The 15133-nt window shown below is 38.3% G+C and overlaps 1 protein-coding gene across 3 annotated transcripts in view; it reads left to right on the forward strand.

The window, feature by feature from the left end:
* Positions 1 to 15133, forward strand: part of LCLAT1 (lysocardiolipin acyltransferase 1) — a 181516-nt gene that overhangs the window by 53062 nt on the left and 113321 nt on the right. For all 3 annotated transcript variants that reach the window (XM_082745265.1, XM_082745266.1, XM_082745264.1), the window contains exon 2: positions 9474 to 9642. In XM_082745265.1, coding sequence (XP_082601391.1) covers positions 9478 to 9642 — 165 coding nt within the window. In that variant the 5' untranslated portion in view covers positions 9474 to 9477. The remainder of the gene's footprint in view (positions 1 to 9473; positions 9643 to 15133) is intronic.

Raw genomic sequence — 15133 nt, forward strand, 5'->3', positions numbered from 1 at the left:
TATTTAGACAGCTATTTTAATTTCTTCCTTTTTCTGTCTTTTTAAGAGTATGCTTTTGATTAAAGTAGCCATGGGGAGAGTCAGAAGTGAACATTCTGTTTTTAGAAACTTTTAAAATAGCTGCTTTCTGCTAGAACTTCATCCTCGTGAGATTTTTGTACACATATATTCATGGGCTCGTATTTTGTATATATGAAGAGTTTCAGGAAACTCCTTGCTTGCTTTCTGACAGCTGTGGACTTCTATCGCTTAGTTCTTTGCACATTTTACTGGTTAGCTCTCTATCTCATGAAGAGAACAACAGAAGAGGAGCTTAAACTTCAAGTTAACAAAGATAAATGCTATAAAATAAATAGATGGTGGTTTTGAGTGACTTTTGGGGGTCTCTGTGCCTTTCTGATTTACCCGGAGTACTTTATCATTCCTATCTCAATGTATGTCTTTAATTGTGGCTTTTAATTTGTGAAAATTTGAGTCTGAAGTATGACAAGCAGTAATGCTAAGAGGTTTTTCTACCTCAGCATTTAATCATTTTAACTTTGATTACGGGACCATGGAGCACCAGGCATTACTGACGTGACTGACAAGGTGACTGACTTTGGCTACCCTGACGTTGACATTGCTGCTTTTTTCCTTCCTCCTCTTCTGTTTCCCTTTCCCCCTTCTTTCTTTTTTTTGTATGTGAGTATCAAATGGAAATGTCTCTTTTTAAAACATTACAGAAAGGTCTGTTTCTCCTTAACTACCATCCTTAGTCACAGCCTCTACCATCTTCATGGAGATGGCCATGGAAACGTGTGTCCTTACAGACATACTTATGTGTATTTACATTCATTTATATAAACCATATAGCCTAGAGTTTTTTTCTTCTAGGGGTGTGGCTCCTCCCTTTCAGAAATGGTATCATAGTCTTTTTCCTTAGCAATACATCTTGGAGAATTGTTCAATTTAGAAAAGACAGCTTGATCTCATTCTTTCTACCTGCTGCCTGGTGTTTCCTAATGTTGGCTGCACCACTGTTTAACCCTTCCCCCATCAGTGGACATTTTTGTTTCTGTTATTTTGCTTACAGACAATGCTGTGGTGAAGCATCTTTGTACATGCAGTTTAGTATTTCTCTGGGGTAAATACTGAGAAGGAATTCATGATGGCAGGTATATTCAAAATTATTATAGCTTATATGTGTTACTATAACTCATCAGTTTGTCCTCTGAAATTTATACTTCTAGTGATAAGAGGAAAGACCAACAAATGATTTTTAGAATATCAAAGGCAAAACTTAGACATTTTTGCCAATCTGGTGAGAAAAAAAATGGTTATTTTGTTTTAATTTGCATTTTCTTGAGACTAGGTTAAGCATTTCTTTTTTTTAAATTTATTTATATTAGAGAGAGAGAGCACAATCCCATGTGTGCATGTACAAGCTGGGGGAGGGGAAGAGAGAGAGAATCTCAAGCAGACTCCCTTCTGAGCATGGAGCCCCACGTGGACTTGATCCCACAACCCTGAGATCACAATCCCAGCTGAAACCAGAGTTGGACATGCAACTGACTAAGCCCCCCAGGGGCCCGGAGCATTTCTTTATGTGTATTGACTATTTGTATTTTCTTCCTGAGGACTGCATACATATAAACAATTACCTATAAGGTATCTAAATTACTGCATATATGACAGTTTTGGGTAAATATTTCTTCGTAAATATTATTAAAATATACATACAGAAAAGTACATACATTACAAATGTATAGCTCACTGAATTTAATAAAGTGAATACATCACATGTAACCAGCACCCAAATCAAGAAACAGAGTATAACTAAAATTCCTGAAGCCGTCTGGTGCCCCTTCCAGTCACTACTGCTCTGTACCTCCCAGATAACCATTAATGTTACTTCTGATCTTATAGTCTATTTTTTCTGGTTTTGAACTTTAGATAAATAGAATCATACAGTATGTACTCTCTGCTTCTTTCTAGGTGTTAACTTTTAAATACATTTTAAGTAAGTGAATTGCATCAGGATTTAGAGAACTATGTTTGAGTATTTACACAGATAATTTCTTCTCACTAAACTTTTTTTTTTTTTTTAAAGATTTTATTTATTTATCTGACAGAGAGAGAGAGATCACAAGTAGGCAGAGAGGCAGAGAGAGAGGGATGCAGGCCCCCTGCTGAGCAGAGAGCCCGATGTGGGACTCGATCCTAGGACCCTGGGATCATGACCCGAGCCAAAGGCAAGGGCTTAACCCACTGAGCCACCCAGGCACCCCATCTTCTCACTAAACTTTAACAAGAGAAAATTGTATTATTTTAACTAGATGTCCTTGTGTGGTGCTGAGAACTCTCAGTGGACCCTCTCCCCACCAAAGGGAGTTAGCAGACTTGTTTACTGAAATCCAGTTGATTGTTGAAAGTTATTCTTGCTTCATTTTGAGTAGATCTGAGGTTTGACCCCATCTTCTCTCGAACTGTCTCTTGTGTTTATTAGAATTGGTAAACTGTGGTTTTATTTCATCTAACTAGATGATCTTAACCAGAATGCTTACTTACCTTGCACCTTCTTCTAGTATCTGGGAGAGTATCAGTTGTTTTGAGCTGCTTTAGGAAGAGTGAAACTGTAGTTTTTCTCTTTCCTGTTATCATCTGTGTCCTTTTCCCAAACAGGTAAATGTACCAGAGCAAACTTTGTATGTTATCCTTTCAGCTTCCTCTGCCTGCCTCATGAATGCTGAGATGATATGGAAAGGTGTTATATGTTCTCTCTCTTCGGCTTATTTTTGTTAATTTGTGCCTTTTAGTAATTTGCTTATTAAAAGAATATACCTTTTTCGGGGCGCCTGGTTGGCTTAGGGGGTTAAGCCTCTGCCTTCAGCTCGGGTCATGATCTCAGGGTCCTGGGATCGAGTCCCGTGTCGGGCTCTCTGTACTGCGGGGAGCCTGCTTCCCCCTCTCTCTCTGCCTGCCTCTCTGCCTGCTTGTGATCTCTGTCGAATAAATAAAGAAAAATCTTAAAAAAAAATAAAAGTATACCTTTTTATCTTCAGCTTATCTTGAACATAAATTCTTAAGATATCTAGTGATTTCTTAACACTATAGTAAGCACCAGTCTTTTTAAGTAAAATAAGTAAAGGCGAATAAGGTTACCAATGGTGACAGTCTTTTAAATTTATTTTTTTTTAGTAGTCTGCTGCCTAAAAGGATAAAAGACATATATGATAATACCAGTGAGAATAAAAAGATTATAAGAGGAGAAAGAAATAATAATAACACAGATCTTTGCTTCTGGAATTGAATGTTAAATTTAGCCATGAGTTTCTTTTGAGACTCGAAAAGAGAACAAATACAGTTCTCATTGGGGAATTAAGCAGCAAACCATTTCATCAAGCAAGACAGATGTGTGTATGTTACTAAATTCTGAAAAACGCAGAAATGTTCATCTGAATCAGGTCATGCAAATTAATAGGCATCTAGGGATTTAAAAATTTTGCTGGATTTAAAAGAAATTAATCAGCTCAAACATATTTCCACTTATGTTTATGAAAGAACTAAATCAGTGTGATTGTGTCTGGGTGTGAAGTATTCATCTAGCTTGCAAGAGTAGTGGATAAAGAACATTATTCTAAGTGTCGTTATTGGTGAACATATAAGTAAGCACGATGCTTAAGAAATAGAATATTGCCAGTATTAGAAGTCTCCTGTGCTCCCCCTATGACAACTATTATCCTTTTATGTTAGTCATTATTTTTCTTTAAAATTTCATCGCCTGTGTGTATATTCTTCAATGTGTGTGTGTGTGTGTGTGTGTGTGTGTGTGTGTGTGTGTATGCATTTGAAGTAAGCATAATCTGTCATTAGATGAAGGCTTCTAGAGGTACAGAATCTCTAGGTAGTAGCCTGATCTGAGTGTCCCAGAGCATTGACCAGATCCATTTCTGGGGAAGGTCGTGGGCAAATTCATGCATAAATGAGTCCTGAAAAACCACAGTCCATGGCTCACCACAGTCATGGCATCTGGCTAAACTCTGCAGGTTCTGGCTCTCGGGTAGGAATATATTTTCTGCTCCTAATTCTCCATGCCCTCCCTCTGTCTCTCAGGAGTAGGTCAAAGCAGAGTACTTACAGTAGATAAAATGAGTGTCATCAGCTGGCCTGTAGGAATTTTATCAGAATGTGTTTAAGAAGCCAAGTGTAGATTAGAATCTGTGTCAATGTTCATACGGGTATTCTGCCCTTGGTTCAAAAAGATAGTCTGCTTAGGAGCAAGGAATTTGGTGATAACAGCTTTCAGAGGGTCTTTCTTTTAAGCCAGCCATCCCTTATTTGGACTGGATACCTTCTCTGTCTTATGCTTGATTATCATCTTAGGGTCTTCCTTCATCTTGGAGGTTCTCTTGATCTCTCACCTTTGTGAGATCTCTTATTTCCCATGTTTCATCTCTTTGTTTACTCCTTTAGGAAACTCATCATCAAATAGTTTCTTGAAAAAAGATTGTATGGGAGGTTATTTTGAGATTCTGCATGTATGATGATACTGTTCTACTAGCCCTACATTTGGCTAGATGGAATAATTTTCTTGAGAATTTTGTAGGCGTTGTTCTGTTTTCATCCTGCTTCTGGTATTGCTGTTGAGATCTATCTCTACTGAGAAGTCCAAAGCCAATCTAAGTTTTGATCCTTTGCACCTGTTTATATCCTCTGTAGATGTTTTGTAGAGTGTCCTTTTGTCTCCCTGTCCTGAAAGTGACAGTGCTGTCCTTTGGTGAGCAGACCCTGATAATGTGGAATGTCACATTCACCAGTTTGAGAGAAGTTTTTGAATTATTTTATTGCTGATTTCTTCAGTTCCTCGCTTCTCTCTTTTTAGCACTCATGATTTGCATATGGGACCTCCTGTCTTGTCTTAGTCCTCTAATACTGTCTTTACTTCCCAGCTCTTTATTGTCTTGACTTTTGGGGGGATTTCCTCAGCTTTATTTTCCAACTCTTGAGTGTTTAATTTTTCCTAAACATCGCTATGTTGTTAACTTCCAGCAGCTCCTTTGTTTTCTGAATGTTTCCTTTCTTTATTTAACGAAGAACATGTTTTTGTTTACTAGAAGCAGTATATGTCTTTCTGAAATGTTAAAGATAGTTTTCTTCTTTTTGAATAGTTTTTTCCCTCAAGTATACTTTCTTCTTAGTCTTTAATGTCATGGTTAAGGCCTTTCTCGGATGGCTCATTATCTGCTCACAATAAAAAATAGGGGACTTAAGCCAATTAGGAGTTTGTATGTAGGTGAAGCTTCCATGAACTCTGGGCCTCACTGGAGGGTGATTTAGGTGGACTATTTATTCAGGAGCCCTCAGTGCTTCTGTATTTCATCTTTCTTCGCAGTTCTGTCAGCTCTGCAGAGAAGTGCATTCCAGTAGTCTGCCTAGAGTTGTGCTGTTTGGTCCAGTGGCCACTCACCATGTTGAATGAGTGGTTCTTTGGCTGAATTAGCCACACAGAGCGTGACTGTCATACTGGACAGCACAGCTACTGAACATTTCCATCACTGCAGGAAATTTTATGGGAGAGTGCTGGAGTAGGACTGAAATCTTGTTCCCAGCCCCCGGAAAGCCCAGTGAGGAAAGGCTGGGTCTCAGGTTCAGGATTCTCTATGTGTGTGGTCACTTAATCCCACTGTGTATCCCCTAGTCCAGAAGGCTAGTTTTGCTTTCTTCAGAGAAGATAAGGCCTAAACAGTATGCTTAATAACTCTTTGTCACTTTCATCACTCATTTACTTTTTGGCCTTTAAATCTTTCTGGTACTCGTTCGTCCACTGCATTTTCTGGGAGCGCCCCTGGTTAGAGGTTCCTTACCTCTCCTCTGTCAGTATGGACAGTGTTAGGGAACCAAGTCCCTTACTCTTTAGCTGTAAATACCACTGATATTGTTGATACCTTACTTTTTTGACTCCACTATGCATCTAATTTGTCCCACCTTGTGCTTATGAGGTAAGTAAAAATAGAATAAAGGGCCACTGAGGTTCGGATATTGGACCGTTGACCAGATATTATTACTACCTAAATGTTTTTTTTTTTTTTTAACCCAGTCTTAGAGTAATCAAATTTTGAGTTTCAGGAAAATTTTGGAGTATTTACATGTTAAGGACCTTTTAGTTGCTCATGAATGATTAAATCTGCAGGCATTGAATATGTCACTGCCAAGAGCCTTCTGTAAAGTGCCTGGCAAATATTAGATGCTCAAAAGGTAGGCCTTCAAGAATTTTCTCCAGCCTCCCCATCTGTAAGCATCCAGATTAAGTGATGTGGTCGTGATCATCAGACTCTTGCTTTGTGGGAGCTGGGTCAGATGGTCTTGGCTCACAGACCACTCTGCTACCAGCATCTGTCAATGCTAGGTTTTTGCCAACAAATTCCATGTACTGCCAGTTTTAAAGGGAAAAGAAGCTCTTTGCTTTAAGTTTTTAACAAAACCAATCCATTCACTCCTTGCATCGATGCCTATATGCACCATTAGCACTTATAAAATAGGAGTCCTAGGCCTTAGGTTTTTTCTTGGAGACATGTCAGAGGTGGTGTTCTTGGCTCTCCCGGCCTGGGTGTGTACTTTGTCCCTAGGACCTATGCTGTGGTGACTCTTGGAGCTCCCCACTGTGTACATTGTATCTCATGAATATCTGATGAGTTATAATCCCCTGCTTAAGTGGTGCTGTTTCAAATTTCCGTGACTTTGCATGTTTTGTTTTACTACCTGGAATAATCTTTACCTTCCCCAACCTCACATCCTCCAAGAATCCAGTGCATTTTTAAAATCCCTTTTAACAGAGTTCCTCTGGCCTTCCTTTGCTCTAGTCTTACCACACCCGGCATGCCCTGCTCTATCCTCTGTTGTGGTGTGCAGCTGGTGGAATGGCAGCTGTTTCTTAATCTACCTGTTAGACTCTGGGAGCAAGGCTAGTTACTGTTTCAGCTGTGAGGTGATTACATAAGGACATTTTATGAAGGAAAGGAAGTTTCCTTTCTGAGTAAGAAACTATAGGTGTCTGGGCTGTGGGTTTGTTAACCCATCTTCTCACCCCCTCCTTGCTCCCCGTTTGGGGTGCTTCCAGTTTTTGGCGGTTATGAAATGAATAAGCTGCTGTGAACAGTGGTATACAGGTTTTCATGTTGCCGTAAATTTTCATCTGTCCTGGACACTCAGTAGTGGGGTTGCTGGGTTGTATTATGAGCGTGCATGGGACGTGGCCTGCCGCCCTCAGTCTGTGCGAACTCTTACTCTGCAGCATCCTCGTTAGCACTTGGTATCGCCAACTTTTCTATTTTGTTTTGTCTTTTTCAATTTTAGCAATTCTGAGTAAGTGTGTAGCTGTCCTAATTGTTAACCGTGGTTATCTGTGATACCTGTGAGAGTTGGAAGTAGGCAGAATGGAGTTGGATTTAAATACAGAGCCAGGGAAGGGTTCCTGAGAAGGCATTTGAGAGACTGCGAGGTTTATGAGAGCTTGGCATGTCATACCCACAGTGTTGTCCCCAACTGACGAGCACAGGGCCTTGTGCCCACAGTAGGAATCTTTGTGTGTTTATTGAGTCGTTGAACAAATGATCCAGAGGTTAGGGAAACCTCTCTAGGGAAGCCAGGAACTGGATGGAAAAGTAATTTTAGGTTAGACTTGGCCTGAGTAACCCCAGTATGTTCATGGGACACGTCTTTTTATTATCTGCGCCTGTGTTTACATATGTGTTTAGAAGCTGACTCAGGTTTCTGATTCCCAGCCCCTCAGTGGGAGAGAGGTGATGTCGTATCTTGGTAGAGAGTGGAAGGCAGTAAAGACTTGATCTATCAGCTGGTTAGGGGGACTTAGGAAAGCAAGTCATCGTGATTCTCGTTCTCCCCTTTATCGCTATAAAATGATAAGATTTTATTAGATGATATCAGTATCTAAAGGAACTACAATATACATAGTTAAAGGAGCTTAATCACATCAGATGACAAATAGTTTAATAAGCAAGGATAAAGCATGTCTGAGGCTTTGTTGGATATGAACAGAGGGAGTGTGAGCCCAGCTTTTCAGGGAGATTAGGGTAAGTGTCCAGACAGCTAGTGAAGGGCTTGTGGGCAGAGACAAACAGAGCAACAGAGGTTCTTAGAGGGTTTCAGGTAAAGGAGCAGCACTGTGGATTGTCTTTTTTTTTTTTTCCCTCTGGTTTTAAAAAAGCTTTCCCATAAAGACTGGGGACAAGCTGCCCAAGTGTCTTCTTTCCGTGCAAAGGGCCTCAGAAAGCAAGGCTGAGGGTGCGGAGTAGCAAACACCGTCCTGGGCCCTGGGCGAGTCAAGTGTTGGGCCCCTGCTCTTCAGCGGTCTTTCTTTCCACCCTCAGAAGTTTAGATCGAGAGTTTAGCAGAAATCCAGTTCTCAGATATTCATTCTCTTTGTACTTGGAAGGATGTTGTACGCATACTGTCAAGTGCTGGTAGAGGTTTAAAAAAACTACTCCATGCCCGGATAAACTTGAGTCTGTGTTAAGGGATTCGACCTGTTTTATTATTTGTCTGACATTTATGAAAGCACTTTGACATTTGAAATTTCATTTGTTGCCTGTTCTGAATATTTAAAAGGTATCACAGGTTTTGACCACTGGAATACCTTTTGTAATATAAAAATTTTAAAGCCATTATTGTTTTCATAATTTTAATGATTCTAACAGTTTTATTATACCGAGGCAAACTATATTTTTGCTCTATGGTAGTTTAGGTTATAAAATCAAATGTGTGATTATTTATTTTAAACTGTGTTTCCAACAGTTTATTTTAAAATGTCAATTCTAAGTGTTTCTGGTTATGAAGACCCTGAAAGTAATCTTTTGGCAAATAGTTTAGGAAAGCGAGGAGTCTGACTTCTGCTTTATCTTTCAGCTTATAAAAAAACAAACAAAAAAAACAGTTTAAGATGAGTTGCCTAAAGATACTACTTTTAGGTTCTAATGTGAAGGATTAATATTTCTAGGTTTTTAAAAAAATTTAGTGCACTATAAAATTGCCAACCCTTTTAGGCAAAGTCAGTCTTAGGAAGATGTTCTGTAATTCTTGGTCCATTAAGTCTACTTTTTATAGTAGGATATAAAAAATTTTGGAATATTTTAAGGTTTGTAATGAGTAACTTCTATAGTTTTTTGTTAATACTAATAACCATTAAAAAACAAATATATTTGTTTATTGTATATTTGTATATTTGACAGCCTTTTTATTGTTTTAAAGGTTAGACGTTTATTCTGATAATATTGATTATATTGATTTCTAGTGTCCTGGAAGTTTGTTAGATCTGTAGGACATGTATGAGGGTCACCTTTATGGTATTGGAGCTCTTATATTTTTTATTCGAGCCTTTTCTTTAGCCCTGTATTCAAAGATTATTTTATGTTTTTCAATTTGGGCAGTTACATGTATAATAACAAAATACTTATTTTTTTTTTTTTTGTATCTTTCAGAATCATGGTGTCATGGAAAGGGATTTACTTTATACTCATTCTGTTTTGCGGAAGCTTTTTTGGAAGCATTTTCATGCTGGGCCCCTTTTTACCTTTGATGCTTGTAAGCCCATCTTGGTATCGTTGGATCAACAACCGCCTTGTGGCAACCTGGCTCACGCTGCCCGTGGTAAGTCACATGTCAGATAAGGAGACGGGACCAAAGTAGCCCAGCTGACCAGTTTTTATTTTGTTAGAGTTGGATTTAGTCAGATGTTAAAATAAACATAAATCCTTTCTGGAGGAAATACAGGAACTAAAGAGAATTAAATATAATTCATGTCCTTGAAGTAAAATATCTAAGAATCATATCCAAAATTAAAAGCTTCTTTTATATTCCTCATGAAGTTTATTTTCCTTCATCGAAAATGATTACATAATTAGTTTTGTATTTCCATTTATTTTACAAAATAATAGCAAAAATTAACATTAGATACACTATTTTTTTTAACTTTTGATATTGATGTGATTGATTTAATTCTTCTCAGTTAAAACAGAATTTAATAATAAAATGGTTTCCCATCTGAGGGCTAGAGTGACAACATCTGTAAGGTAAAAGAACACACAAAATGTATAATAGATTCTTGGAATAGACAGGTATTCTCTGCAAGGTCAGTGCATAGAGCTGTGAGCGCAGCTCTGTGATTCTGAGCTTGGCAACGTCCTGTAGGGTTCCAGTCCATCCTCCTCCCTCGTCTGTATTAAAGCTGCTTCGGCCCTTCCCTGTGGCTGCTAGTCAGTAGTGCCTTCTCCAAAAGTGGAGTGACACCATACATTGCCTTTATCTTGAATAGGCTCTATTTCCTGAGGCTGTTCTGCTCCTTCTTTTTCCTGAGCAACAGCTAGAACTTAATGTTACTGGGTTTATGGACAGCCATGGTGGGGGTGATGAGGATATACCAAGAGGGACTCCTCTGCTTTCAGTTGCTGAAGGATCTTTTTCCATACTTGTCTTTTGAACTGTGTTGCACGTTTCCCCTCAGGCAGCCTGCCCTTGTCACATCTGTGGAGGGGAATGTCCACTAAAGCTGTGGACTCCTCAGGTGGAGTTTGATGAGGGGCTGTTTACAGTGCACCCTTTTCATATTTTCAAAAGGATTCCTGTGGTGACTAGTTTTAAGAATTGAATTTGTCCTTTGTCAGGGGTTAATTTTTAAAAAAATTATTTAGGTATGTGTTTTATGAAATGTGTTGGCGTTCAACTAAAAGTAGTGTCCCCTATCTCTCCCTGTCCCTCCCTCGTCTCCTCTTCCCCCTTCCTTTTCTGTATTTGCACTTAATCTATAAACACAAAGAAAGGACCGTAGCATAACTGGTAGATGGTAAATAACTATAACTGGTATGGTTGCATATTTAATCCAGATTAAGGAGGAGAATTGCAAGATTGTGTTGAAGGGTAATGATGGTCATAGCTGTTAAGCACTTCTGTGGCAGATACGGTGCTATTAATAAATACTTGAGGATGCCTTCATTCCAGGCACCACTATTATCCCAAGTTTACAGAAGAGGTAGAAGCTTTGCAAAATTAAATGATTTGCTGAAGGTCACATGCATAAGCAGAGCTGAGATTAAATCCAGTTTGCTGCCATTAGAGCCTTAGGTGATAGGAAAACCTTGAAGGATTGGTCAGGGTCACATGGTACTTGACCTTCCAGTGGTAAGAAGTTCACTGGGACCTCCTGACTGTTTCAAAAGAAGAAGGTTTCGAGTTCTTTCAAGGCAGGGCATGCCTCAAGGGAAAAAATTTTGAGAAACTGTTAACTACTCATAAAATCAGTCTCAGTGGCATGATGATTTCTCGCAGTGAAAGAGGAAGGTTGGTAAGGAATAGTCCTACAAAGCCTTCGAGAAGCCAAAGATGGAGGTTGCTGAAGTACCTAGAACAAGGACGTGAAATGAGTTGTGCAATATTCTCTCCTCATCTGTTTTGAAAGAAAATGACATGTATGTATGTCAGTGTTTATGTATATGGTAAGATATGTGTAAGATATGTGTAAGATATGTGTAAGATATGTATTGAGTTACAACCTAGGGACCACTTAATGTACCCTTAGCTGGTCACAGTCCACCCAAAGTTCATATTTACCACCTTGCGTCAAATGGAAGAGTCGGGATCAGGTAGGGCTTTCATGCTCGCCTCCTTGGTGCTGCTGCTGCTGGCCTGGTACATCCACTTGCACAATAAACTCTAGGGTGAGTGTTAAAGCTTTTCCCTTTTACTAGTCCCGTGTCTTTCAAAGAAATAGTATGAGAGAATATAGTCTTATATTTATCTAAGTATTTTCCATTTGTAGTATTCTTTATCCTTTATTAGAGTTTCTGTCTGGTATCATTTCCTTTCAGCCTGAAGAACTTCCTTTAGCTTGTCTTGCAGTGAGGGCTCCTGTGGATTAATTCTGTTTTCTTTTAGTTGAAAATTTCTTTATTTTGCCTTTGTTTTTGAAATTCTGTTTGCTGGCTGTGAACTTTATGGGATGACAGTTTTTCTTCTTTCCGTACTTTAAAGTTCTACTGTCTTGTGGTCTCCCTGTTGTTGATGAAAAGTTAGCTACCCTGTATTTGCAGCCCTTTGTCTCTGGCTGCTTTCAAGATTTCTTTCCCTGTTGTTGTGTTGTTTTTTCTTTGCTTGTTTTCAGCAGTTTGGTGATGAAATGCTAGGTCTAGTTTTCTTTGTTTATTTTGCTGTGTTTCATTGGGCTTCTTAGATCTGTAGCTTTGCTTTTTCCACTTTGGAATGTTTGGGGCTTGTATTCCCTCATATTTTCTTTTTCTTTTTCTTTTTTTTTTCTCTGCTCCATTTCGTCTCCCCTCTACTTCTGGGACTGCAGATGCAGGTGTGGTAGATGCTTACGTTGCTGTACAAGTCACCAGGTTCATTGACCCTCTCTTCTGCTGCCTCTATTTAAAATACCATACTTTCAAGTTCTAGAATTTATATCAGGATCTTTGTTGGTTTCATTACATTCTGAGCTTTCTCATCTGTTAATTCATCATAAACTTATTTTCCTGTAACTTAGCTGAGTGGTGAGTTTTCAGGGCAGGAAGCGACAGCCACCTTCTCTATTTTTTTTTTTTTTTCTCCTGTAGGAAGTACATTGCATCAAATATTTGTAATATTCTTACATATTATCAGTATGGATACTCCTTATACATTTATGTAAAAATTCTTTTCCCCTTCATAATAGAAGGAAAGACTTTTTTGGTAAGTTTTGTTAACTGTTGTTTATGTCAAAAGTAATCAGCAGGATCCTGGACATTCATCCAGCAACTATTTATTAAGTGTCCACCATGTGCCAAGCCTATTGCTAGAAGGTGATGATAAGCAGGACAGATAGGACCTCTGACCTCGTGAAGGTAATAGTGTTCTACCTAAGCCATCTTGCCTAGTTGTAGATACACACAGCTTGACTAGTTTGTCTTTCATTTGCCTGAGAGACTGCCTCCTTTGCTAGATGACAGAAGGTGACTTCTCAGGCCATGAATTTTTTAGAGGTAGATTTTTAAATTAGCTTTAAAATGATGTCCATTGTTTCATTGTGGCTTTCAAACAGACCATTTAATACGGAATACTCGTTTTTGTGGTGCTGCTTACCCACTAGTAGTACTTATTTACAAAATGAGTATTTCTCCATCAAATATCATATTTATATTAAGTAAAATAAGCACATAATGCCCAGCTCACATAAGCTTAACTGTCATAAGTACATATTTCTAAGAAGTTCTCTACAAGCTACCTGAATGTTAACTAATTTCATTTATGTCACTATAAACCAGATACATTTCATTTTGAAAACTTTCAGCTTTTTTCAAGTTAATATATAACTTTTTAAAGATTTTTATTTTATCATCTGTAAAATAAAGAAACTGGAGTAGATGATCTTTTGAGAGCCATTGCTGATTCAGCACTGTGTATCTGATTCTAAAACGTTTAGAGGTAAATGATTTTTTGATAATGATCATACATTGTTTTACATTTTATTTAAAGTCTTAATTTTTCCAGTGTATAATCTTTTGAATATGAATCACATTTTTGACTACACCCTTCTACCAAAATCTAAAGGGTTTTGAAAATTTTCTTGTAGTTACTACGTTGGTAGGAATCTTTGCAGTTGCCATGCTCTAGTGTCCAATCAGTCTGTTTCCTCGAAGAGCCAATATAAGTGGAGTGCTTTTGGTACAGACATTTGATTTCAGTACTGACCTTACCACTTTCTAGTCATTTGAACTTGGCGGAACTACTTAGCCTCCCTAAACTTCTCTTTTCATTTGAAAAACAGGGGTTCTAATACTGCCTACTTCCCTCAGGCTGTTATTCTGATGAGCGAATGAGGTAGTGAATATAGCTTTTTCAGAATACAGTGGTTTGATTAAGGTAGAACTTTATTCATCCTCAAGACCACGTGGGCAGGGTAGCTCTGCTCCCATGTCATTCAGGGACTCAGATTCCTTCCATCCAGCCTGGCATAATAATATGGTTGGGACTGGTCACTACCACTTTTTTGCCCCACTCTGCAGGAAGTGGATCTGGGAGGAAATCCAGAGCAAGGGCTTTCCTTTAAATCAGTGAATTACAAAGAGCACCTGTTTCTCTTGCTCATGCCGTTGGAGGGAATGGCTGACGGCTATAATAACATCCGGGAAATACCATCTTTCCTCTGGGCAGCAAGGTACATAACTAAAATCTGTTACTCTGGAAGAAATGCTGGACTTCACTAAACAAATTCTGCCATAGCTGCTTCTGCTGTCACTCTTAGTTCTGGTACTGTCACATAGCATTACACCATACACTATGGTACAAGTCTTCATACAACTCCAGGTGCATGCCTACTGCATGGTGGATGAGCGAAGAGTGGAAAGATAATATGTGTGTGTGTTTCTTTTTTTTCTTAATCTAGGGTTACCCTTACCCCTGTTGAAAGTGAGAGGAAATGTGAGTGGTGCTCTATTGAGTGTCATTCTTGTGTTTTAAATAGCATGTAGACCAATCACGTCATCTGATGGTCAGGTAGAAAAAGCTGTTCTAGCATTCTTTAGAAAAAAACTGAGCTGGATTTATTGATATGTACTGGTCTCCTGTGAGGTACATTTCTGTGAGATTTTCAGTGGTCCGTTTCAGCTATTCCTGACTTTTGCTTTGAGAACTTAACACTCAGAATTCAACAACCATCACTGTAGTATTAAATTAGTATATATTTGAAAAAATTTCTATGACCTGTTTAACTCACTGCCTTGCTTATGAGTAAGGGCATATCAAGCAGAGTCTTTCAGCTAAGAAATTTATAGTTGAATGCCTTACAGCTAAGTCACAAAAAATTGTCAGTGTCTTTTATGATCTTTTATTTCATACTTTTACAAGGTGCTAAAGAAGTTTTTATTTCGAAACAAATATATATATATTTTTTTTTTACTCAGAGGGAATTTAGTCTTTTCTCAGCTATACATGTACTTTACTTTAAGCAATTCCAAACAATTAAAAAAGTGTTCACTAATAATAGATTAGGTAAATGGATTTAAACAAATCACTGCTTCACCGAAATAATCATGAGGCGATCTTTTTTGTAAGCATCTCTTATGCATTAAAATGATTTCATTGACAAGATTTTTCTTCTCTTACCATTTTT

This window comes from Mustela nivalis (genome assembly GCF_964662115.1).
Source record: "Mustela nivalis genome assembly, chromosome: 8".
Taxonomy (NCBI): Eukaryota; Metazoa; Chordata; class Mammalia; order Carnivora; family Mustelidae; genus Mustela; species Mustela nivalis.